This window comes from Plecotus auritus (genome assembly GCF_963455305.1).
Source record: "Plecotus auritus genome assembly, chromosome: 5".
Lineage (NCBI taxonomy): Eukaryota > Metazoa > Chordata > Mammalia > Chiroptera > Vespertilionidae > Plecotus > Plecotus auritus.
Window position 1 is genome coordinate 134,902,780 of NC_137776.1, and position 24,913 is coordinate 134,927,692.

A 24,913-nucleotide genomic window follows, 5' to 3' on the forward strand; every position below is an offset into this window, starting at 1 on the left:
TAGGAGGCAGGCTCTACTATGACCCCATTTTACTGGTAAAGGAAGTGAGGCCTAGGAAGCTTTCCCAGAGTTATACAGTAAGTGTCAGAACTGAGATATAATCTAGGCTGTCTTGTTCCAGATTATATGCTTTGCAACATTCTGACACATGTATCATATTCTATCTATGTATCTATGTATCTATGTATCTATGTATCTATGTATCTATCTACCTACCTACCTACCTACCTACCTACCTACCTATCTACCTCTTTACCTATCATCATCTCTCTATCTTTCCAGTAGGGTAGTTTCTCAGTCCAAAACTGTCTCCCTGCTCCTCTGTCATGGTGCTTAGAATCTATATACATTCATTATTAAATTTCAAAGAATTACAGGATCCTGTGGAAAAAATAAAGTCTTGTAAGTAGTATTCATATATAAAATCTAGTCATTGAAAATTACAATAATTAGCCCCTCTCCTTGTCACAGCTAATGAAGGTCCTGGCACTGTGGAAAAGATGAGTTTAGTAGAGAAGTGGATGAGAAAGTAATTTGGGAGCCTGGGGAAAACCTTATAAAGGAGATCTCTGAATATCTAAAGGTTAGAATGAGGGCCCAGGCTGACCAAAGACAGGGCCGGAGGGGGTTCACTGCAGGGAGATGGAAGGGGACCCAAGGTAAGCTATACCTTTTCCATAAACCTGAAGTCTGCCTCGTGGAGTAACTTATACAGAATAAACACAGAAAAACCTGGAAACACTGCTCAGGGGAAAGGTTCAGTCCTGCCCACTGCCTCCCAGCCCCCAACACAGTGCCTTCTGAGAACCACAGGCAGTTTTAGCTGAGAAGGGCATAGACATCATTTAATCTGAGCCCCGCATTTGAGCATTGACAAAGTAAGCTCAAAGATGAGAAACAATCTATCTAAGGTCATCACTGCTAAGCAAGTGGCTAAGCTGAAATTGCAAACCCATATCTCTCTGATCCAAAGCTCTGGCCCAATAGATACTATTCTCTATCTAAAAGAGTGAGGAAAAGGAGTAGAAAGACTGGCTCATCCATACATTGGATAACCCATCCTTCAAAAAAATATTTTTATTGAAGTATAATTGACATACAACATTACATTTGTTTGAGGTGTACAACATAATGGTTCAATATTTGTACATACTGTGAAATGATCACCACAGTAAGTCTAGTTACCATCCCTCAATGCATAGCCCATATTGATTACAGTCGTCTCCTTCACCCCTAGGAAGTGCTATTTAAGCTCTTGCCATGTGTAATACCGTGAGTCAGGGAGTACCGGGACCCTCACTGTTCCCACAACAAGCAAAGTGCCTACCTCAGGGCCTTTACGCAGACACTTCCCTCATAGTCCTTCCCACATACAAAAGCTTACTCATCCCTGAAGACTTTCCAATGTTGAATATCCAATGGAACATCAGTCTGCTTAGATTGTAAGTATTTAAAGTGCAAAGACTTTATTTAAGTCACCTCTGAATCCCCTATAAAGCCAAGCTACATGAATGGTGTCAGTAAGGATTTGTTGGACTGAATTGACCATCTACCTAGTCCACCTACCCCTATCTTCCTTGTCAGCAGTTACCTTATGGCAGACTGCCCCTTATTCCTTAAATCCATTCTGCTTTTCTTCCCTAGTATTAGCTAGGTGTTAGCTGGACACATGGTTTCTCAGAGACTACATTTCTAAGCCTCCCCTATAGATAGGTGTGGCCAGACATGTAAGTTAATTTCAAGCCAAGAGAATGGGTCTCCTGAGTTTTGGCTTTAAAACACTGAATATGTCTCTTTTTCCTTTCTGAAGGCTGAAACACGGATATTGCAGTGACCCAGCCTTGACAATTCAACAGGGATAACACTCTGGAGAGTGGCAGAAAAAGATGGAAAGAACCTGGACCACAGAATGACTTTATGGAATATAGCTACTTACCTGCTCTGAATATTACATGAGGGAGAAATATATCTTTGTCTTGTTTGAGTCATTGTATTTTCAGGTCTCTTAGTCTATATCCTAATACATATTCTTCTAAACTGTTTTCTAATATTTGCATGCTACTTAACAATGATGTGATGCTGTATGGGAAAGCAACTTGTTTCATCCTTACTCACAAGGAAGCCATGCCTCGTGCTAAAGGTGCCATTTTTTTTTTCCTGTTTCCATCTTTTCAGAGTGCTAGGGACTTTATTAGTATATTTCATTTAATAGTCCCAATAGCCTTGTAAGGTAGCTACCATTATTTATCCCCATTCAACAAAGGAAGACAAGGGACCCTTCTCGGGTGGCTCGAGTCCTCAAAGCCATAGGTAGCAGAGAGGATTTGAAACTCAAGCCCAGCTGACTTCAGAGCCTGCATGCTTGACTATTGGCAGAGTCACTGCAGGCCTCCTGGCAGGGCTTTCTTGCCAGCCCCATAAGAATCTGGGCTCCAGTCTCACTATATACTTCCTAATGAAAATGCAACAACCGACTGAGCAGAATAAACTCTGTTTTGAAAGGAAAATCGTCTCACTGCTCCTTAATTTCTGATGGAAAGTGAGGATGCTCAGTTATCCATTCTAGAGTCATGGGAGCACCACCCACCCCGAGAATTTCGTTGCTGTCTTTGTTTGATTCACTGATTTCTGGAAAAACCTGTGGTGGGTCACGGAAATCAGCAGCTCCACTTATGAGAATGAGTAGAAAGGGGACAGTCATAAGACAACGTAAAAGGCCTTTGAGAAATAGAAGCTAGGAACCCGTGGGAGGATGTGTGACTGTGGTTTGGTATTTGTACCACAAGCCAGGGCATCATTTGACTGCTCTGACTGACGGTCCACACAGTCTGGAGGCTGGGACGACGGGCCTGGAATCATCTAAGACTAAGCCTTCAACCCATTAATCTGACATTGGTTGAGCACTTATTATGAACAGAGCACTCTGTTTTTGCTTTATCTGGGTATAAAGAAGACTCATATGAATAATTAAAATACATGGAAAATAAAATAGTGATGGAAGAGAGAAGGTAAGTACAGTCCCAGGCAAACAAAGAAGTGGCATAATTGGCCTCAGGAGGCAAGATGAGGGAAGCCTGCTTGTACCCTGAGGTTACCTGAGCTGCTCTAGAGAGAGTGGGCTTGGAACTGGTGAATACTGATATTTTATGTGGAATAAAGTGCCTGAGCAAAGAGGTCATGGAGGTGGAAGAGGGTCAAGCAAGTTCAGAGAGTACATGGTGAGGAAGGGGAGCTGACTGGAGCAGAGGATCATGTCAGGGGATAGTAGGATTAATTTAAAGCTGAGGAGGATGAGTAAAGCTAGGTTGAGGATTTCTAATTGCAAAGATTTCTCCATCTCCCTGTTGGTTGCATTCATGAGTGATATCCCAGGCTTTGATGCAGGCCCCACAGGTCTCTCCCACAACGTTGACTATTCAGTCAGGTGTGTTGGCTCCCCAGAGAAAGAGGGGCCACCTTACTTTATTCTTAACTTCTCACAGCCTCAAGGCTTCCGGAGAAATGATCACTTCTCTAACCTGAAGAAAAAAACACTGATGCAAAGGACAGATTCTAGTTGTTTCCAAATTCATCTTACCAGGTCTGTATTTCTCTGTGGAGATCCTTATATAAGTGTTCTTCTAGAAAACCACATTCCATCTAAATACTGGCCTACACTTAACCAAACAGAAAATGCCACATAACAAAGGACAGTTGAGTAAACATAAAGGACAGGAGAGGAAAAATAAAGTCCCCTGGGATTGTGAGTATTTAAGCTTCTAAAGCTGTAGTGTGAATTAGTTATAGCTCGATATTCATAAGGTGACAAGTCTGGTGGTCTTAGCTGTGATAAAAACAGAAAGATTATTGAAAAGCCAGCTTGCCTAATTAACTATTTTCATTCAAAGTCAACCCTAAACATGATGTTTCTAATGTCTTTATTTCTATCAATATCCTTAGCATGACTCTTTTTACCGCTAACATTAGTGTTGGAATTGCATAGAGACGTGTAGGTAGGTAGGGAATTGGGGGGCAGTTGGGGGCTGGAAATAACAGTGCATCTGGATGCCTCTAAGAACTATATCAGGGAATTTTGTGATTTTTTCCTCAGAAGTAAAAACTAGGAAATTAATGTCCATTGAGTCACTTCAAAACTTTCAGTCTGGTCTGTTGTTTGGTAAATGTTACTTTAATTTGAGGTGGAGCAGATAATTCTGATGCCCCCAACTCATATTCTGTCCATCCCACCCCAGGTACGGACTCACTTCCCACTGCCAATCTCATCTCAAGCATGTGCTGCTTCTGTGCCAGGGCTCCCACATGCTGAAGGCTGGTCCCTCTCAGCATTACTTCCAGTGACCCACTTGTAGAATTTTTGTTTCTCATCTCCACAAATTTTGGGTTTCCTGGATTAAAAATCCAGCTTCCTGGTGGTGAATGCTTCTACTATGGGATGTTATACCAAGAAATATTTCTCTTGTATCTAATGGTATAGCTACTATCTCATCTGCTTGAGTTCTACCCACTGGTGGACCAGCAGGAAAGAAAAGAATTATTACATTGGTGGAGTAATTGATCTTAACTACCATGAAGAACTTGAAAGCTGTTACATAATGGAGGCAAGGAAAACTATGTCTAGAACTCTGGGATCCACCGATTCTGATTCTGGTTACTTCCATGCCCATTAATAACAATGAAAAAGCAATTGTAGCAACCTCAGTCAGCTAAGGGTAAGGCAACTATGGGTTGAAAGTCTAAGTCCCCTACCAGTGGTCAGCAAACACATTAGTCAACAGAGCCAAATATCAACATTACAACGACTGAAATTTCTTTTGAGAGCCAAATTTTTTAAACTTAAACTTCTTCTAACGCCACTTCTTCAAAATAGACTTGCCCAGGCCGTGGTATTTTGTGGAAGAGCCACACTCAAGGGGCCAAAGAGCCGCATGTGGCTCGCAAGCCGCAGTTTGCCGACCACTGCCCTAGGCAAACAAACTGTTGCATGTGAGGTGCTGAATGAGGGAAATCTAGAATGTATGGTGGATGGGATAGATGATAAATATCGATTGCGATCAATTGCAGCAGCAGGAACAGTGGTTTGTTCCACCAATTTTTCCATATGACATCTTTTGCAGAGATTGTAGCTGCTTCCCTGCCCGAAGGCTCAGAGACAGTAGACTTAATGTAGGGCATGAGTGGGCTTGAACAGTACAAAGGTTAGACTGTTGCAGCCCTGCCTCACTTCCTCTCAGCTTGATGCCTGAGTTCAGCCACAGATTGGGTAGAATCCTGGTTGGGCTTTGATGCACTTCATGGTCAGTGATTCTGTCAAGTGGATATTTGCCTTCTGTCCTGGGATGACTCTGATGCTACAGATGCTGGGGGAGCTCACTCAGACCACACGCATGCACAGTTCACAGTGAAAGGGAGTTCATACTCCTGAGGACAATTGTCAACCACTGGGGATTAAAGCAGATGCATTAGTCCTTCCACCTAAAGTCCTCTGAGTGAACATCTTAGGAGGCCATCTGTATGCTGCTCAGGAAGTCCTTGCATATTTGAGCTCCTGTTACCCACATCAACTTTGATAATGCATCCTTATTTTGCTTTTCCTTCTTTCCTCCTAAACCTCTCATTTCTAATCCCTGGGATCAACACCTAAATAACTGCATGCCCACAAGCCCTTATCATAGGCTCAGTTTTGTCTAAGACAAAGCACAAGAAGTGACATATAATGACAACATAGTTAATTTTCTATAGTCAAATTAACCAGTACTAGGGAATGTCCTTTATTCTGAGATGATATGCTTTATTTGTATGCTAGTAGAATAATAACTCCCTTCAAAAATGTCCATGTTCTAATCCCTGAAACCTGTGAATATGTTATCCTACATTGCAAGGGGTTTTACAGATGTGATTATGTTAAGGAACTTGAAATGGGTCAAGTATCCTGAATTATTGAGTTCCAATAGTCAAAAGGGCCTCTAAAAGATAGAAAAGGGAGGCAAGAGAGTGATGACAGAAACAGAGGTCTGAGTAATGTAGCTGCTGGCTTTGAAAGTGGAGGAAGGGTCCATGAGCCAAGGAATGCAGGTGGCCATTAAAAGCTGGAAAAAAACATAAGAAAATGCATTCTTCCTTGATTTGATTTGAGCTTAGTGAAGGCTTTTTCAGACTTTTGACTCCCAGAAGTGCAAAATAATAAATTTGTATTATCCTAAGCCCACAAAGTTTGTGGTAATTTGTTACAGGACCACCAGGAGACTTGCGCACTTGGTGATAAATGACCTGTCTCTTATGAAATGATTGCAATACTAGATGTTAGCTGCTCTTATTTGAAAAAATTAATGTCCTTACTTGGCATATAAAAAAAAATGGTCAGGCTTCAAAAAGCATTTGAAATTTTGCTAGTGTATGAAGTTCTAAAAGTATGGGACTCGGCACAGCCAGTGTAAGCTCTGCAAGATTTTTTGTGAGAGGCCAGTTTTCCTGTAAAACCCCCAAACCATTTATCTGGCAGCAAAGCCAGGAAAGTGATATTCATCCTGCTGAGTAATTAGCTTTTGTGCTGGATATTTTCTGTTTCCTCTTCAGACCCATTATCTACACTTCAACACTCTGTTCTGAGCTCTGAGAGGCTGATCTTTATAGACTGGATCAGTGGATTCCCTTGTTCTCTCTGCCAGTTGGATCTAGCATAATGGGATGCACCAGAAGGAGATCAGAGGGTGGGAGGAGCATGGGATATATATTCACCCACTTGCACCCTTAGGCAGTTGCTGTGAGTGGCAGCATCCTCTTACTGGAGGGCACAGCTCTGTCACTTGGTACTTTCCCCACAGCTCCTTTCGCCAGGTTTCAGTCACCACTCCAATAGTGGTCATGGCTCCCCTACTGTTGAAGCCCCAGGGTCCTTCAGTATCCTCAGTAGTTTCTTTAAATCCTGATCATAACTTCATAAATAGTCCCTTTGTTACATTCTCCTCAAATTACTCATTCTGAGTGAACCCTGACTGATAGTCAGGAAGGGCAGCTGCTCTTACCTTGAGGGTCAATGATGGCTGAAGTAAGTTCCTTCACATCAGCGTTCCAGAACTCACAGGTGAAGTTTCTGCCAGGGAGTGGCTTTAGGCGCAGAATACTCGTGACCTGGTAGAGGCCATCAGATGTCTCCATGTGGCTAGTGTTGGCAGAAACACTGATATTTGGCCAGGAGACTTCTGCCAGGGGGTACCCTTCAGCCTGGCAGGTGAGCTCTACCTCATCTGTCCCTGGAACCTGAAGGATGCCAGTGTTTATTTTCTTGTAGGAAGCTGGGCAACAGAAGAAGAAAAAAAATAAGTCTTCCTTTTCTGATTCCTGTAGAGCTCGTACCCAATACCATATGAAGTAAAGAAAATAATCATTATCAATATTAAGTAATAATGCCTTTACTTTTTAAAAACATTTCCTTTGTTCCAGACATGCTATTTTACACACATTGAGTTATTTAAATTTTACAAGACAACAAAAATGGTATTGTTGATATTCCCAATTTTTGTTGGAGGTAACTGAAGCTAGAGAGGTTGAATGCTTTGTGTGATGAGTGACCTTAGAGTCTGATCTGCAAACCTGGAGTCTTAGGTTAAGCTGAAGGAACAAGAAACAAAAGGACTCTATTCTAAGTCATGTTCTCCCATGTAAATTACCAGAGAAGCCCCAGAATAACAAGAGGGGATGGGGGAACATCATGTGCTTACCCACTTATTTTAAAATGGAGGTCATTTTTCATTTGGTATTAATTCTTGTGTATATTGCTCACTTAGTTTAGAACATGGAGAGGAGCAGGGGAGAGTGGCTCTAATTCCTGACTCCTTCCCCTTAATATACATTATGTCGTTTAAACTACACAAGGACATTGTGAGGTAGGTAGAATTCATATTCTTATTTTGTAAATAAGGAAACAGCTGGAATCAGGGATGAATGGGGGGGAGGGACTTGAACCCATGCCCTTCACAGCTACTGTATTCTCAATTTTGTATTGGAATCATCATCAGAGGATGATTCTCTATGTAACTGAAAACGTCTAGGGATGGAGCAATATAGAGGAAGGGTGTTTTCCAGAGGGACTTCGGAGTACCCAGAACTAGTATACAAGGAGAATCAGGTTCTGAACCAGCCTACTGAAGGACTTGAACCAGTTAGACTAACCAATCTCAGAGCCAAATACTAATAATCAGTCATGCATTCTGAATACTCATTTTATGTTATTTATCCACAGTTTTCCCTCCTTGGTACGACATTCTCTTATAGTCATGTTGTCCTATTATGTTGTAGGTTATTTCTGAAGCTCTGGGGTATTTGGGGGAGATGGAGGAGCATAAATGAATTTATAGGAGTAGTGTGTTGTGGGTGAAGGTCTGGCCTGCTCCCACAGGGCAGCTTGAGATAAGAAGCTGATCTTCATGGCCAAGTTGCTAGGTGATTTCAGAGCTAGGAGGGTGAGGAATCAGGAGCTGGGCTAAGGCTTGCACCTGGATATATATATATATATATATATATATATATATATATATATATAGAGAGAGAGAGAGAGAGAGAGAGAGAGATGGGAGAGATGTTCAACTAAAAGGATCAGCAAAATTTGGGGAAGGGACAGGAGAACACGTCTACATTTATAAAACTTACAGATGTTTCCACAGCCTCTTGTATTTGGGAAGTGGCTGAAATGGCATCACTACCAGCAACACACAATGAGGAAGCTGGATTGAGGATATTATTCTTAGGAAAAGATGAGTAAATTTTAGAATTTCAGAGGTGGGAGTAGTCTTAAAATATAACTATCCCAACTTCCTGCTCTAGAAATATCTTTAGTAACTTTGGAAGATAAATACCTTGATGCATGCACTTGGAAATATATTCTGCAGTTGTTGGGTATAAGTTTCATGTATGTTAGTTAGGTCAAGATGGTTATGTTGTTCAACTCTTCTATTTTTTTTGTTTGTTCTATCAGTTATGATAGAGATGATTCAAAGTCTCCAAATATAATTGTGGATTTGCTTATGTCTCCTTTTACACCTGCCAATTTTTGGTTTATATATTTTGAAGCTATGTGTTTGATGTACACACATGTCTTCCTGTGGAGTTGACTTTTTTTATCATTATGAAATGTCCCTTTTTATTTTTAATAATATTTCTTTTCTAATATTAGTAACTTGTTAGATAACTAACTTTTCATTAAGTAAATCTATGAATGGAAGCTCTTACTTTTAGAAGTAGTTATTGCCATCATTAGACAATAAAAAGTTCAACTTTCATTGAAAAAAAGCATCCTTATGCCAAGTCAAATTTTGCCTTATGGTGACTTTAACCATTGGTTCTTGTCTGGTTTAGTAGAACAACAACTCCTTCCCCTTAATATACATTATGTCATTTAAATATACATTATGGTAAGCACAGTAGTTGGAACATAGTCTTCGGAATCTGAAAGGTATGACTGGGCTTGAGCCAAGGGCTGCTTACACGACCTATACAATAATACTAATCCTTAACAGGAGTGTTAGAATGATTAAATGAGTTATGTGTCTAAAACATAATAAATACTCAATTAGTGTTAGTAATTATTAGCTCTTCCATATGAGAAGGCCACTCTTCCAGTATTTGAAGATAACTGATGAAACTCCATATAGTCTTTTCATTTGTAGATAAACAGGTCTTTTTCTATCAACCATTTCTCACAGGACATAGTTGTCAAACCCAGTGCTAGATACCAGTTTTTGGATTCACTTTCTTTTTTCCAATGTGAGCTATATTCCAGATATTATCTAAGCAGTACAAAGTATAGTGTGACTAATTACCTCCTATGCACTGGGCACACTTTAGGCCCAACAGGCTAGGGTCATAAGATCAATTTTGTTAAATAAACTGCCTAGCCTGGTTGGCTGTAACAGACCCCTTGGCACATGGAGATTATCTCCAGGTTGACCCAAGACCATCAATCACCCTTTGCTGCCCCTGACTCAAAAACTACTAGTTGTTCAGTCTGTTATAGATACAGGTAACTACTACTATTCAACCCACATTTTACTACTTTATGCACAAGGTGTGTGCTGTGTGGGTCCTGGGTCTGTTTGTCCACAGATCCATCCCTCACTTTTTCTCCTCTGCTTTTTACTGCGGGAAAACTGATTTCTACAGGCTGTGTATTCCAAACTGATTTCTACAGGCTGTGTATTCCAAACTGATTTCTACAGGCTGTGTATTCCAAACTGATTTCTACAGGCTGTGTATTCCAAACTGATTTCTACAGGCTGTGTATTCCAGGTTCTTGACAGCCAATGGGAACATGATGGGAAGCTTGAGGGGTGAGTGAGGGGAAAATGTTAGGGTATTCCTCCCCTGTGCACTGTGCTATACTGGTCTCTCCAGCAATAGCTACCTCTTTTCCCTGGCTCCCGCTACCACTGGACAGGCCCACTGGAATTCCGTGTCTGTCAGGTGACTCTGGGCCCTATGCTCCACCAACCTGCCTTCCTGTTTTCTCTCCAGCCCACTGGTGGTAGCAGCTTCCTAGGTAGGTTTCTCAATCTATTCCATCAAAAGATTTCCTGATTTAAATCTCCAATGGTTTAAGTGGTTTCTGTTTTCTTTGACTATATGATTTATAAATTACTGGCAACTCTAGCATTGCTGAAATAAAGATAAGCTGTACATAGTATTATCTGTTTTATCATCATAATGACTGTAACTAAGGTTAAAATAAAAAAGTAGGTTTCCATGTCCTAGCCTCAGACAATCCCAACAGATTTCTAATAATCACTGACAAACATTTTTTAGGATTTCTCTCATTTGTCTGGAGAGGAACCTCGGGTTAAACAGTTTATAATTCACAGAAGCTTTTCCCCCCTTCAAAATTCATTGTTCCTTAACTCCAGCTTTCCTTATTCCCTTCTGTCTCCCCAGTGGAGAAAAGACACCAAGATCAGAGCCCCATCAGTAAGTTCTTTTAGCAAGTGCTTTCTCTGGGCCTAGAGGCTGAAAGCACAGCCATCTTTTCATTACCACGTCGCTCCTCTCGGGCTGTTTCCTCCCTATGCCATTTGTCTTCCCTTCTTAGGGTGAAGACCATTTCTCTAGTAATTAAGAATGGAAACCATGTCGCCTCCTTCCGCCACTTGCTAAAGTTGCACTCTTTGTCTCTCTGGTGTCTTTTTGTTGATCTGAGGTACTTCTGTAAGCCTCAGTTCATTCCAGGTGTTGGCTCTCTCCATCCTTATCTTCATGCTTTGCCCAGGCCATCAGGTTGGTGTGGTCTTTCTATTCTTAGTACTTGCTCTGTGTCTGTAGGGGATTCTTTGCATAGGCCGGTTCTCAACCTTCGGGCTCAATTCCTGGGCTGTCCCAGCCTCTCAGGGCCACTGTATTTCCCCCCCCCCACACCCGCCAGCCATGCTCCCTGCTCTTCCTTGGTCAGATTTTTCACTGTTTTTGCAGTTGCAACCTGGCTTTTCAGAAGCTGCAGCCTCTTGTTACTGTCTCTTCTGGACTCTCCAGCCATCCTACCTACTATTTTCTCCCCTTTGCTTTTGAAATCAGTTAATCAGTTCTCTTTTCACTATATTTAATATGAACTGTTGCCCAGACATTAAAGAAGGTGCAAAAAAATATTTTCAATGTTTATACCATACGTCAGACATTTTAAGAAAAAAGCCCGTCCTTCCTTTAGTCCTATTTCATGTAAGCAAACCCTAACTGGGGCTTCAGTTCTCCCCTGCTTCCTTCAGTGATCCCTGATCAGGATAAAATACTCTTAGGTGATGATCTTCAACTTTTTCTTTTCTTGCATTTCTCAGAAAAAAACTGTAATGCAGTGTGCACCCTCTCACATATTAAGTTGATTCTTAAAGTTTTTAGTGTTTCTAGGTTGGAAAAATATATGACATTTAGAAGTTTAGAAACATTTATATTTTTTAGTAAAACAATTATTTCACTCTTACATATGTACCCAATGTCATTTAGATATGGAAGAAAGTTTTTTATAGACACTGCCATCTGTTGAAAAATGCATACAAAAATTTTTCTCTAATGGTCAGAGCTTTACTTTGTTTCTTTTTATTCTTTGAACCTTCATTTCCATTCCACTTTTCTATAGGATTTTATCCTAATGCGTCATATTTAAAGGTCTTTCATTGATTATTCCATGTTTCTTTGCAACCAAACATGACGTGTGGCTATTGAAATTAAATATTTTTTCTTGTGACTGTAAGGCTTCAAGTGTTCAAAGCTTTCTTCTGCATTGAAATCTAATTTCCATTATTATTAGCACATGGAAAATCAAAACATAAAAATATGAATATTGATAATTATTAACCATAAATTTTTATTGGAAATGTATCTCTTAATGGAATGGATGGGGCTTTCTTCCTGATTTGTTCATGAATCTGAGGATGCATATGATTTATGGTTGAAATGAGATAAGATTCAACATCAATTCTATTTCTATTTGTCATTTTTTTATAGCTATAAGGACTAAGGAATCTTGCCCAAGAAAATAAGTGGTGGGGATGGAAGTAAGGTATTTCATTCTTTGAAAGCCTTATGTTTATATGGCAACAATTACTTCATCTTTTATTATCAGGTGCTCATTTATTAGAACTCGATATCTCCTCATCTGCAATAGATTTGTTAGTCATTACAGTTTGGTAAGTTATCAATATTTCTAATTACTCTTTTGTTTAGGGTTATGGAGGGTTTTTGTTGTTGTTGTTGTTGTTGTTTTTTATAGAGAACCTACAATTCAGTTTTATTCAGAGCAAAGACGAAAGATATTTTTGATCACACTGGAAAATACTCAGCCATCGGTTTGGAATCTGTACCCAAACTACACATGCAATGAGGACAATATTCTGCTAATACAGTTGATTTGCTGCTGCATTTGTCTTCTGTTTGCCTAATATTACAATTATAGACAGAGCAGGGCAACTAGTATTTGGAACAATCCTTACAGTGTTACAGTGTCAGGCACAACTTTTCACTTCTCTTCACACCACTGGTTCTCTCTGCGTACCTGGGCTTCCTCTTCTTCAGTAAAGTCATTTTTGAGATTAAAGGACTTGCGAATCTCTTCAGGGTTTTCCCCCTTGATCATATTGGCAACAGTCTTGTATGTAACATCAAGCAAACCTTTGATGTCTAAATAGTTTGCAGTCAGAATAAGTTCAAATAGTGTTCCTTGTCAACTTTGAGGAATTCTTGGTCCCAAACAGGGATATCATCTATTCTCTTTTCTTTGTTTTCATTGTCCTCAGGAGGAGGAGGTCATCCTTGTGGTGGGTGCACCAGTGAATGACCTTTTTTTTTTTTTAATATTGCTGCATTAACATTTGGTAGAGGAACTGTGTCATCATCGCCTTCAGCATCCATTCCCAAATCTTCTAACATGGTCTTGATAGTCACAGATTGTTTGGCAATTTCAACATCAGCTTCAAATATCTCTCCATCAGAACTCTGCAACTTAATTGCAGGCATGGTGCTCGGTCTCGAGGAGAGAGCGGGCCAGAGGCTGACGAGAGCGGGACAGCATCAGCAGAATCAAAAGAAAAAGTTGGAGAACAAGGCCACTTCCCAGGTTATGGAGGTTTTTGCACTGTGGGGCAATGCACTGTATTCGTGATGGGTGACAGGTGGGCTTTTCTGAGGTGGGAGAAAGCAATACTAAAAGAGGAAGTGTTCTAGGGGAACCCCAAGAGCCTTGCCTGGAAGGCACATTCTCAGGCGCATTCAGTTTGGGGAAAGAGTACTTGGGGAAGACGAAGATTGAGAAACTCATTTCCTAAAACTGCCTGTGCCTATGCACTCCTTAGATAAAGTCTTTGTGATCCCCATATATGCTAGTTTGGAGACCTTTAACAAGTTAAGAATTTAATTAGTTAATTGTTTAATTAATTAATTGATTAATTAATATATAAGAAATAAATCTGCTCCATACCTGAGCCATCCCTGGTCTAGGTGAGGAAGCAGGCAGAGTGCCTTCCCAAGAATAAAAAATAGCCCTCAGCCACAGAGAAAAAGTGGGATGTTTGGCCCCTAATTGATCCAAAATCCTAGATGCTTTACAGCATTCAAATAGAGATCCACAAACTTGGGGGCCATTAGGGGATCATGAAATGTACAGTCTTCTCTCTTCCTGTTAATTGAACTCAGACTAACTTCAATGTTCTGGAAGCTCCTCCTAGTTTAAGTCTGGATGTAGGAAATGCAATAAAGATAGAAAGCAGGTCCTAGCTGGTTTGGCTTGGTGGATAGAGCACTGGGCTATGGAGTGAAGGGTCCCGGGTTTGATTCCGATCAAGGGCACATGCTTGGGTTGTGGGCTTGGTCCCCAGTGGGGGGCATGCAGGAGGCAGCCGATCGATGGTTCTCTCTCATCATTGATATTTCTATCTCTCCCTTCCTCTGTGAAATCAATTAAATATATATATGTGTGTATATATATATGTGTGTGTATATATATATATATCAGTTACCTCTGGGCTAAAGACTTTCCTGATGATTCATGGGTAGTTGAGGTCTGAGGAAGTCACCGTCCCTGTAATAACTGAGAGTGTTTGAATCAAATCTCTGGACATTCACCATATCATATGCCAGGTACTATGCTCAGTTCTTTATGTCCATTATTTCTTTTAATTTTTACAACAATCCTATGTGGTAGGTGCTACTGTTGTTAACTTTTTACAAATAAGAAAATATATGAGATTATGAAAAAGGTGAAATAACCTGCCCAAAGTCACAGGTGAAAGCAACATTCACCCTCATGTTTAATCCTTTTAGTGTGCCTGTCTCTGTACCAGATCATAAGGTCACACCATTGCTGCCAAAGTCACTGACCAGTCTTTAGGGACCATAATCCACAGATCCTTGAGAGGACAGAGTAGAGGTCTAATGGGAGGTCGGAGGAAACAGAGAAAAACTGGCATAGTTTCACTCAGAATAGTCAATGAAGGCTGAAAACTACAAGCCAATGAAGATCCAAATCTATTCTTTTATAGTTGTTACATGTCTTTCCACAAATCACCTTTCCTAGAACAAATAAGAACTTGAAGATCTCTCTAGATTTAGTTTCTTGGATCCTGCTGTGGTTGAAAAGAGCCCTGAACACAGAGGAATGGGGACAGCTATTTTTTTTTTAATTTCATTTCATTTTATTTTTTAAAATTGATTTTAGAGAGAGGGTAAGGGAGAAAGAGGCAGAGAGAGAGAGAGAGAGAGAGAGAGAGAGAGAGAGAGAGAGAGAGAGAGAGAGACATCAATATGTTATTCCACTCACTCATGCATTCACTGGTTGTCTTCTGGATGTGCCCTTACTTGGGGACCAACCTGCAACCTTGGTGCATCTATGATGCATCTGGTCAACGCTCCAGCCAACGGAGTTACCCTGGGCTCCCTCAGGCCACCCACTTCACTTCTGTGAATTTCTGCTTCATCAGCAATTAATGAGGCTTGGACTAGAGTAGTGCTCTTCAAACCTTTTAGACTGACCCAAAGTGATGCAACAGACAAAACATACAACCTCTGATGTATTTTATTCTATTCATTTTGTTCACTCGTTTTCTTGGCAGGGGGCGGGGGGACATCTACCTGATTAATACTCACTAAACTGATATTTTAATTCATAAATGGATGGCAAACCATGGTTTAAATAACTCTGGACTGGGGAATAAGCTGTTCTCAAAGAGTAGCTTAATAATCAAGTAATGTTCCTCAAACAAACTGTGAATTAGGCACAGCCAACCTTTGGCTCTTCCCCAACTTTCAAGGACTCATGGCCTGGGTTCCTCTAGCCCCATTTATTCCTGCAACTCCTGCTCCTATTTCCCTTACTTCAGCATCCTTGTACGCATATGTAAAAACTTATTACTGAACAGGTACTTTTCCTTTCTTTGAGATAGCTCTGTCTCCTACAGCCGTGGGCAAACTACGGCCCGCGGGCCGGATCCGGCTGTTCTACCCGGTTCTCTTGGTCTCCCCTCCGCTCCTTTACTTTGAATTTATATTAGTTCACACAAACACTCCGTCCATGCTTTTGTTCCAGCCCTCCGGTCCAGTTTAAGAACCCACTGTGGCCCTCGAGTCAAAAGTTTGCCCACCCCTGCCTTAGAACCATCCTCCCAGCTTTAGCTTGAGCTCGCTTTAGGTCCTTATTGGAGAGATGTTTCCACAGATTCCAGGCCCCGAAACTACTCACCTTTGACTTTTAGAGTCAGGTACTTGTAGTCCCAGGAGCTCCTATAGACGATCACGCAGCGGTACTTCCCCGAATCGCTCAGCTGGACTCGGGGGAAGTGGAATAAGGCCTTCCCCAGGGGCAGCTGCTCCTTCAGCAAAGTGGCACTGTTTGAGGATGTATTGTCTCCCAACTTTTGCAAACTGGCTTGTATATATTCAACATCCAGGTCATCTTCAGAGTAAAAATCACACTCCAGGGTCACATTGCTGCCATGTTCCGCTGTGTATAGTTCTTTAGGGATCACCACTCTGAATAAAGCTAAACAGAAAACAAGATGTTCTCCCATTGTCTGCCTTCACATTTCAGTTCTGTGCAGAGTGGAAGCCAAAGAGACTCAGGCCACCCCGCTTTTCTAGGGAATATCCATCATTATCTGAGCATTGCTTGGGCTCATTTCTGTCCCTTCCCCATCCAGTCTGGGCAAGAGTGGAATTCTCTACACACTTTTCTGAGGTAGTTCTCTCCTCTCAGCACTCCCCACCTGTACACCTGATGGCCCTCCTACCACCTATTATCCAGGCTCATCTTTTTTCATGTGAATGAAATTACATCATTCCCTAAAAAAAAAAGTGACTTACCTTTCACCAGTGATAATAATTACAACTATGACGTGTTGAGTTCTTACTATGTGTTAAGCCTCTGCTAACTCATTTATCAAAAATGCATTAGCCATCTTCAATGAGCCAGGTTCAGGAATTTACACTACTCGAACTTTCCTCATAACACTTCCTTCTTTTATTTTATAACACATGATAAAATAGGAAACAGGGAAGAGAAATGGGGCTTGCGAGGAAGATTAGTTGCTGAGTCTGAGATATAACAAGAATTAGAGGACTCTGTTTGCATTTATTTAACAAATGTATTTATCACACTATGCTTTCTTTTCATGAGAGGAACGCCTATGACTTCCTCTGGAACTCCCCATAGCACAGAGCAGAACTCCCCTCTTGACCGTCTGAGCCTTTGACAAAAATACATTTTCTGCTTGCTTCCCCACTCTGCCTCGTACAGGGGGTGTGTGTACCAGGCTGTAGGCATAAAGCATGCTACCTCTCAGGTGATGTTTTCCAGCTAATGTTCACAAGAGAAAAGAGCAATTAGCAAACATGAATCATGTATATGAGTACCTCAGAATAACTAGGAAAGTAATTGTTATTTGGGAAGGCTTTTAAAGCATACTAATTAATGCTCTGGCCCCACTTAGAATCCTTTAAAATTAAATTCTAATTCTTTTGTGAGGCTAGCATCAATTTTTTTTTATTTCCCTAATATGCAAAGAACATTGAGAACCACTGGTTAGACAAATAAAACACCTGCACTTGCAAACATCTTTTATCATCCTGCCATTTAAAGTGTTGTCCTCAGTTTCACCTTGGAGCTAGTTAGGAATGCAGAAGGTCAGGGCCTGCCCCAGACCTAGAGGAGCAGAATCTGCATCTTAGCATTGATGGCGTGATTTACGTGCACATTAACATTTGAGAAGTTGAGTTAAAACTCTGGTCTGCATTGGGACTTTTAATGGGAAGTAGGGTAATAGTTAATATTTATTAAACACAATGAACCAAACACTGGGCTACCTTTACATCATCATCTCATTTGATGTTTCCTAAATCCTACAAGGTAGGAGTTACTACTCCCATTTTACAGTTGGGGAAACTGAGGCTTAAAGAGTGATACACTTGCGCAAGGTGAGGAGTTGGAATTCAAATTTATATATCTGTGACTTGAAAACTTATACTCCTAACAACTTTACAGATATGACTATATATCCACTGGCATGTATATACTACATCTATGAATGAAACAAATTTTTTCATCTTTGTACTAAGAAAAATACATTTGTTTTATATTTTATACGCCTCACGGTTATTAAATTAAGCTTCAGCTTAGCATTGCACTCCTGAAGTTATCAGACAAAGGAGAAAATTGGAAAATTTCCATGACAAAAAATTAAGCAAATTAAACAGGTTTTCGCCATTATTTGGGGCCCTTGATTAAGTTAAAGGGTAAAGGAGTTGGCCAGGGCATGAAAAACTCATACGTGCAGGTTCTTTAGGCAAATTAAAGCAGTTGCCTTGACTAATGCTGGAGCCTTGGAAAAATTTTATATAATATGCACATACTTTAATAATATATTGATCTACTGAATCTACATTTTACAAAAGATAAAAATCTATATAATCCAGTTCAACATGCATACAGTTAGGGTGCACTTACAGTGCTGCAGTCTTTTTGAAAGTTCTTGGGGTAACTTTACATTTTATTTGCAATCAGGAATCACTGGGAGCCAGCACCTGTCACATCTCCAGTAAACACAAAATAAATCATTTGCATTGCCTCCCAAGATAGCTTCCGCTTTAAACTAATTTTATCCTTTTTTTTTCTATTTGACAACAGAACCTTAGACTTGTTCCTACTTCTTACCTAATGTGCTTATAAGTTGGGGGGCTGCTTTAGAAAAGCCACAGTTTTCAGAGAACTCTAGTTTTTGGTTCCAGATAGAAGCCTGCTTGGGGCAGCTGACTCATGCACTCTTCTGTATAGGAACTCTGCATGGAGACATCTTAGAAATCCATCTCCCAACCTGATTCTTCTGTGTTGTATGCCTCAGGGGTCAACAGAAGTAGTTTTGGAGAATGAAGGTAGAATAAGTGGAGTGACCCAGGGTGTAGGCCCTGCCCCAGAGTGACATCAAGCATCACCATGGTCATGTGTCCTCCTGGTTTTATGTATCTTTGGAGGATGAAGAAAGAAAGAAACATCAATGAAAAGAGTAAAATTTAGGTTACTTTTTCCTCCAAGACATGACAAAAGACAAAAGTAAATATCTTCCTTAAATGTATTACAAGATGAGTTACAAGATATTGTTAGGTTTTTAAATCTATATATATATATAGAAGGCTAATATGCTAAGTGTCCCTCTGACTGTTCAACCATTCGACCAGTCACTATGACGCACACTGACCACCAGGGGGCAGACGCTCTGACCGGTAGGTTAGCTTGCTGCTGGGGTCCAGCCAATAGGGACTGGGTGAGACAGGCCGGACACGCCCTGGAGCCCTCCCCAACAGTCCCTCCCAGCCACGATCATGCACCGGTGGGATCCCTGGCCTGCGCCCTCTCGCAATTCAAGATCCCTTGAGGGATGTTGGAGAGGCAGTTTCAGCCCGATCCCCACAGGCCAGCCCGAGGGACCCCACCGGTGCATGAATCTGTGCGCCAGGCCTCTAGTAAAACTATAAGAAACTAGAAGCCCAGCCAGTGCGGCTCAGTGGTTGGGCATCAACCATGAACTAGGATGACATGGTTCAATTCCTGATCAGGGCACATGTCTGGGTTTCAGGCTTGATTTCCAGTGGGTGGCGTGCAGGAGGCAGCTGATCAAGAATTCTCTCATCATTGATGTCTCTCTCTCTCTCTCTCTCTCTCTCTCTCTCTCTCTCTCTCTCCCCTTTCCTCTCTGAAATCAATGAAAACATATTTAAACAAAACAAAAAAACCTTAACAATAAGAAAATAAACAATCCAATTAAAATTGGTCAAATAATTTGAATACACACTTCACCAAACAAGATATATGAATGGCTATAGGCATGTGAAACTATGCTTATCATCACTAGATATTAGGGAAATGCAAATTAAGACCAAATGAGATATTTCCACACACATTTTAGACTGACTTAAAAAAAGAAAATGACAATGTCAATACCAAGTGTTGACAAGGATGTGGAACAATTGGAACTCTCATACTTTGCTGGTGGGAATGCATTCTCCTGTTGATGGGCATTAGGTAGTTTTTAATGACTAACAATACTGTTATAATTATTATTTTTAAAGTTTCAAAGTAGAAATTTAAACAGACAGGGTAATACAAAATTATATTGATCCAATTCATATATCTATTTTTTTTTCCCATTTCAGTGAGAGTGCAGGTCTAGCTAGGGATGCACAGGGCAATGAGGGCAGTGAGGTCATCCATCAGACCTCCCTGATAGCCAGGGCTCTCTGGGGACTGAATGCCATGGCCTACCTGCTCTAACGTGCTTTTAAAGGATTTCTATATTTTAATAATTATACTTTAACTAGTGGCCCGGTGCATGAAATTTGTGCACGCGGGGGAAGGGGGGCGGTTGTTCCTCAGCCCGGCCTGCACCGTCTCCAATCTGGGACTCCTCGAAGGATGTTCTACTGCTGGTTTACAGGGATCAAGCCTAAACTGTCAGTTGGACATCCCTCTCACAATCCGGGACTGCGGGCTCCAGCTGCTCACTTGCCTGCCTGCCTGCCTGATTGCCCCTAACCACTCTGCCTGCCGGCCTGCTTGCCCCCAACTGCCGCCCACCGCTGGCCTGCTCGCCCCCAAATCCCCCCCCCCCGCACCAACCTGGTCACCCTCAACTGCCTGCCTGTGCCAGCCTGCTCACCCCCAACTGCCCCCACTGCTGGCCTGCTAGCCCCCACCTCCCCTCCCCACTGGCCTGCTCGCCCCCAACTGCCCCCCCCTGCTGGCCTGCTAGCCCCCACCTCCCCTCCCCACTGGCCTGCTCACCCCCAACTGCCCCCTGCTGGCCTGCTCACTCCAAACTGCCCCCCCTCTGCTGTCCTGATCACCTCCAACTGACCCCCACTGATGGTCTGCTCACCCCCAACTGGCCCCCCTGCTGGTCTGCTTACTTCCAATGGCCCCGCTCCCCACCACCTAATCACCCACAACTGCCATCCTATCCTGGTCTGATCACCCCCCGGCGACCCAAGCTCTCAGCCCCTCCTTTTTTTCTTTTTTTTTTTTTTCAGCACCTCCTTGAGCTGAGGCCAGGGCCGGCTGGAAGCAAGTATCTGGGATTTATTTATCTTCAATAATTGAAACTTGGTAGCCTTGAGCGGAGGCCAGGGCAGGCGGGAAGCTTGGCTTCCTCCATCGCCGGGCAACCCAAGCCTCCTGCTCACTCCAGCTCTGTGGCTGCAGCCATCTTGGTTGGGTTAATTTGCATACTCGCTCCTGATTGGCTGGTGGGCGTAGTGGAGGTACGGTCAATTTGCATGTTTCTCTTTTATTAGTGTAGATCAGGGGTGGGCAAACTTTTTGACTCGAGGGCCACAATGGGTTCTTAAACTGGACCGGAGGGCCGGGAACAAAAGCATGGATGGAGTGTTTGTGTGAACTAATATAAATTCAAAGTAAAGGAGCGGAGGAGAGAGCAAGAGAACCCTCCGCTCTTTCGGCTCCGCGGGCCGGATGGAACAGCCGAACCGGCTGGATCTGGCCCGCGGGTCATAGTTTGCCCACGGCTGGTGTAGATTATACAACTAATCCTCTTGTAGATTTATTTTATTATACAAGTAAATACAAATAATAACAACAACCTGGTAAACATACTAAATAAAATTTTCCTTTTCACCCTCATCCCAGACCTCATCTGCTCTCCAGAAGTAGTAATCTAATCAGTCCTCAGTGTGTGTGTGTGTGTGTGTGTCCCTTTCTTTCTCAGGTAGCTTCTATGAGAAACTCTTTCATTAAGGGAGACATGAAATGTCAAAACTTAAAAACAAAAACCTGAGGAGTAAGCATTCTAATTTAGGCAGGTATTTAACGTTTGATTGAACTAATATTATCTGCACAAATATATAGTGGAAAGCAGAGAAGAATTCCAAGTTTGTACAAAAAGCAAGATACAATATGTATATAGCTTCCTCTTGGTTAATTCATAAACATAATTCAGTATACATATTTTTTGGTTTTGTGAATGTCCAGAGCAAATGTTTAATATGTGCCCATAATCAAACTTAATTCCAAAAACCAAATCCAGAGTGGGTGGGTTAGGGATTGTCTGCCATACTTGCTCACCATCATTGTAGCCCAGTCAGGTAGAAAGAACAGTAGCTTTGTAGGAAGCTTGCCCATGCCACCTAATTACTATGTAATGTTTGGCAAATTAAATAACTTTTCTGAGTCCCAGTTTCCTCATCTACCAAATGGTTATTGTGAAGATTAAATAAGATAACGTATGTAAATTTCCTAGCACAGTTATTTGGCATTTAATGTCCTCAATAAATATACATTCTCTTCCCTATGCCCTATTAGTATCCCTAATAGTTAGAACCTACTTTCATTTCCTTGTGCTACTTATCTTAGAAAGAAAGGTACTACCGCTGGAGAAAGATTCAGTAAGGGATACAAAATGATACCACTTGTTATCCAAGCTCACTCTTTTCTTAAGAGAAAATTTAAAACAACAACAAAACAAAAACACACAAAAAAAAGGTCTCAATGTTTCTAAGCTGCAAACCTGCAGAAGTTGCACAATTCCCAAGGTTTCTCCTGGAGTCCCCAGTCCTGTCAGGGGATGGGGAACAGCAGCTTCAGAACCTTCTTTTGACCTTTGGTTTTCTTATCACTTTACTAGAGGCCTGGTGCATGAATTCGTGCACCAGTAGGGTCCCTTGGCCTGGCCTGCGGGATCGGGCCAAAACCAGCTCTCCAACATCCCCTGAGGGGTCCTGAATTGCGAGAGGGCTCAGGCCAGGCTGAGCGACCCCACCAGTGCATGATCGGGGCTGGGAAGGGACATGGGAGGTTGGCCAGCCGGGGAGGGACCGCGGGAGGACTCCAGGGCATGTTCGGCCCATCTCGCTCAGTCCCGATCAGCTGAACCCTAGCAGCAAGCTCACCTACCAGTCAGAGCATCTGCCCCCTGGTGCTCAGTGCACGTCATAGTGAGTAGTTGAGTGGCCTTAGCATATCATTAGCATATTATGCTTTGATTGGTTGAACGGACGACTGGACACTTAGCATATTAGGCTTTTATTATATAGGCTGGAAATTAAAAGTTCTATGGTAGCAAGGAGGCATCTTTGCCTTTCATATGTCTCTAAAATCTGAGGGTGCCTTAGACAGGAAATAAGATGTGTTTCTTTAGCTGGCACTATAGGGCAGGGCTGGAGTAAGCAGCATATTGGGGTGTTCTCCAAGGATGGCTCCTACCAGACCACGCTGTCCAGCCCAAGGGAGGAAGAGGAATGTGACTGGGTAAAGAGCAGCTTGGGATCACCTGGAAGATAGGGGAAAGCTCTTCAAAAGGTTATCAGTGCCAAAGAAGCCATTTTTTCTCAATCAAAGGCAGAATGTTGGAGGACTTCCCAAGGATTGGGGCTGCTATCATTGAGGGCCTAATCCCCTGCGCCCACTTCTGTCTTCCTCTCTTACCTCCTGGTGTTCACCCAAAATAACACACTCATTATCCTCACTGCACACACGAAGGGTCTGAACTACCTTTCCTAGGAGAGCCACAAACTGTGAAAGCGCTTTTTGCCTTCAACCATGAAAAGTCCTTAGATGGGAAAAAACCTGTGAGCATCCACACCTGCTGGTAGAACTCCTTTCTTCAATATCCAAAGGCATCACATTAAGGTTCATTATTCATTTAAACATTAGGAAAACTCTGATTTTCCAATTCAAGTAATCCACTATTAGCATTTGAATGAACAATTTAAAAGAGGGACTGAAATAAATATTCAATAATCAGTGGAATGTCTACAAGAGACTCTTTAAAGTAACAGAGTCCTTTAGGTGTCCCCCTGACCTTTGTCTCCTCCCTCTATCTGTCTGAAGAGAAAGGGACAGCTGCCAGGCACCTCACCTTTCAGGACCAACAAACAATGCCCTCTTGTATCAGTTCTGAGGTGAATGGTCTGAGAGGTTCTGTCTTCTTGTCACCACCTTCATTGGAGAGTGGGACTAGATGAACCAATATTCTCAGTCCCTGTTTTTGTAAGACAGGAACATGGGCATGCACAAGCCACCATTCTTTTGCTGTGCTTGTAACAGCCAGTAATCACTCTTCCCCTCAAAGAAAGCCTTTAGCCTGAGGACCACATTGTCATCGTTGGCTTCAGCTAGGGGCCATCACCTGCTCCTCTTTCTCAGGCCCCTCCCTTTGTCTGTCTTACCTCTTGTCTGATGAAGCTGTACTCCCAGGCTCAAAATTAGCAGGAGGAGGAACATATTCTCTACCGGATCTGAAACAGACAATTGAAAGTCTCAGGCCCTTCTGAAGTTTTGCTGGTCTCATGACTTGATGACTTGTTCACTCCTGAAAACAAGGAAATGACTTGTAAACAAATATTTTTTAAATATTTTTATAGATTTTAGGGAGAGAGGAGGAAGAGGGAGAGAGAAAGATCGATGTGAGAGGAAAATATGGACTGGCTACCTCCTGCAAGTTCACCACCACAGGGGATTGAGCTGCAACCCAGCACATGCCCTGACCGAGAATCAAACCAACAACCCCTGGGTGCACTGGATATTCAACCAACTGAGCCACATCGGCCAGGACTCATAAACAAATCTTTAAGTGGGCCATGGCAGAGTGAAGCTGGGAAGGGAAGTTATGGGCCTCGGAGAGAGGGAAAATAGGGTAAGAGGAAGCGAGGCCTCTTTATCAATACCAATTAGAAGCTCTTCCTCCTTTTCTAACAGACTTCTGAATACGAAGCAGTCCTCTGACTTAACCCACACTGGTGGTTATCTCTTTGTCTCTCCCACAGAGCCTTCCATAGTTTCAGGAGTAGGCCCTTGAAAACCAAATCTTGCTTGTCAAATAAATAAACCAGCTGGGCCAGAACTCTGGGTGTCAGGCATTCCGTTTAGTGCTCAGGAGCACAGAACTAGATT

The 24,913-nt window shown here is 42.0% G+C and overlaps 1 protein-coding gene and 1 pseudogene across 2 annotated transcripts in view; both read right to left on the minus strand.

Moving 5' to 3' along the window:
• PDCD1LG2 (programmed cell death 1 ligand 2) overlaps nt 1-24,244 on the minus strand; it is a gene marked incomplete at both ends in the record, with an annotated part of 87,300 nt that extends 63,056 nt beyond the window's left edge. The window contains 3 exons of the mRNA XM_080667829.1: nt 7,023-7,292; nt 16,202-16,501; nt 24,190-24,244. Of these exons, the coding sequence (XP_080523955.1) occupies nt 7,023-7,292; nt 16,202-16,501; nt 24,190-24,244 (625 nt within the window). The remainder of the gene's footprint in view (nt 1-7,022; nt 7,293-16,201; nt 16,502-24,189) is intronic.
• Nucleotides 12,989-13,485, minus strand: LOC308247953 (S-phase kinase-associated protein 1-like; annotated as a pseudogene). The gene has a single exon. The product of its transcript is annotated as an S-phase kinase-associated protein 1-like (transcript).
• Nucleotides 24,245-24,913: the final 669 nt, after the last annotated feature.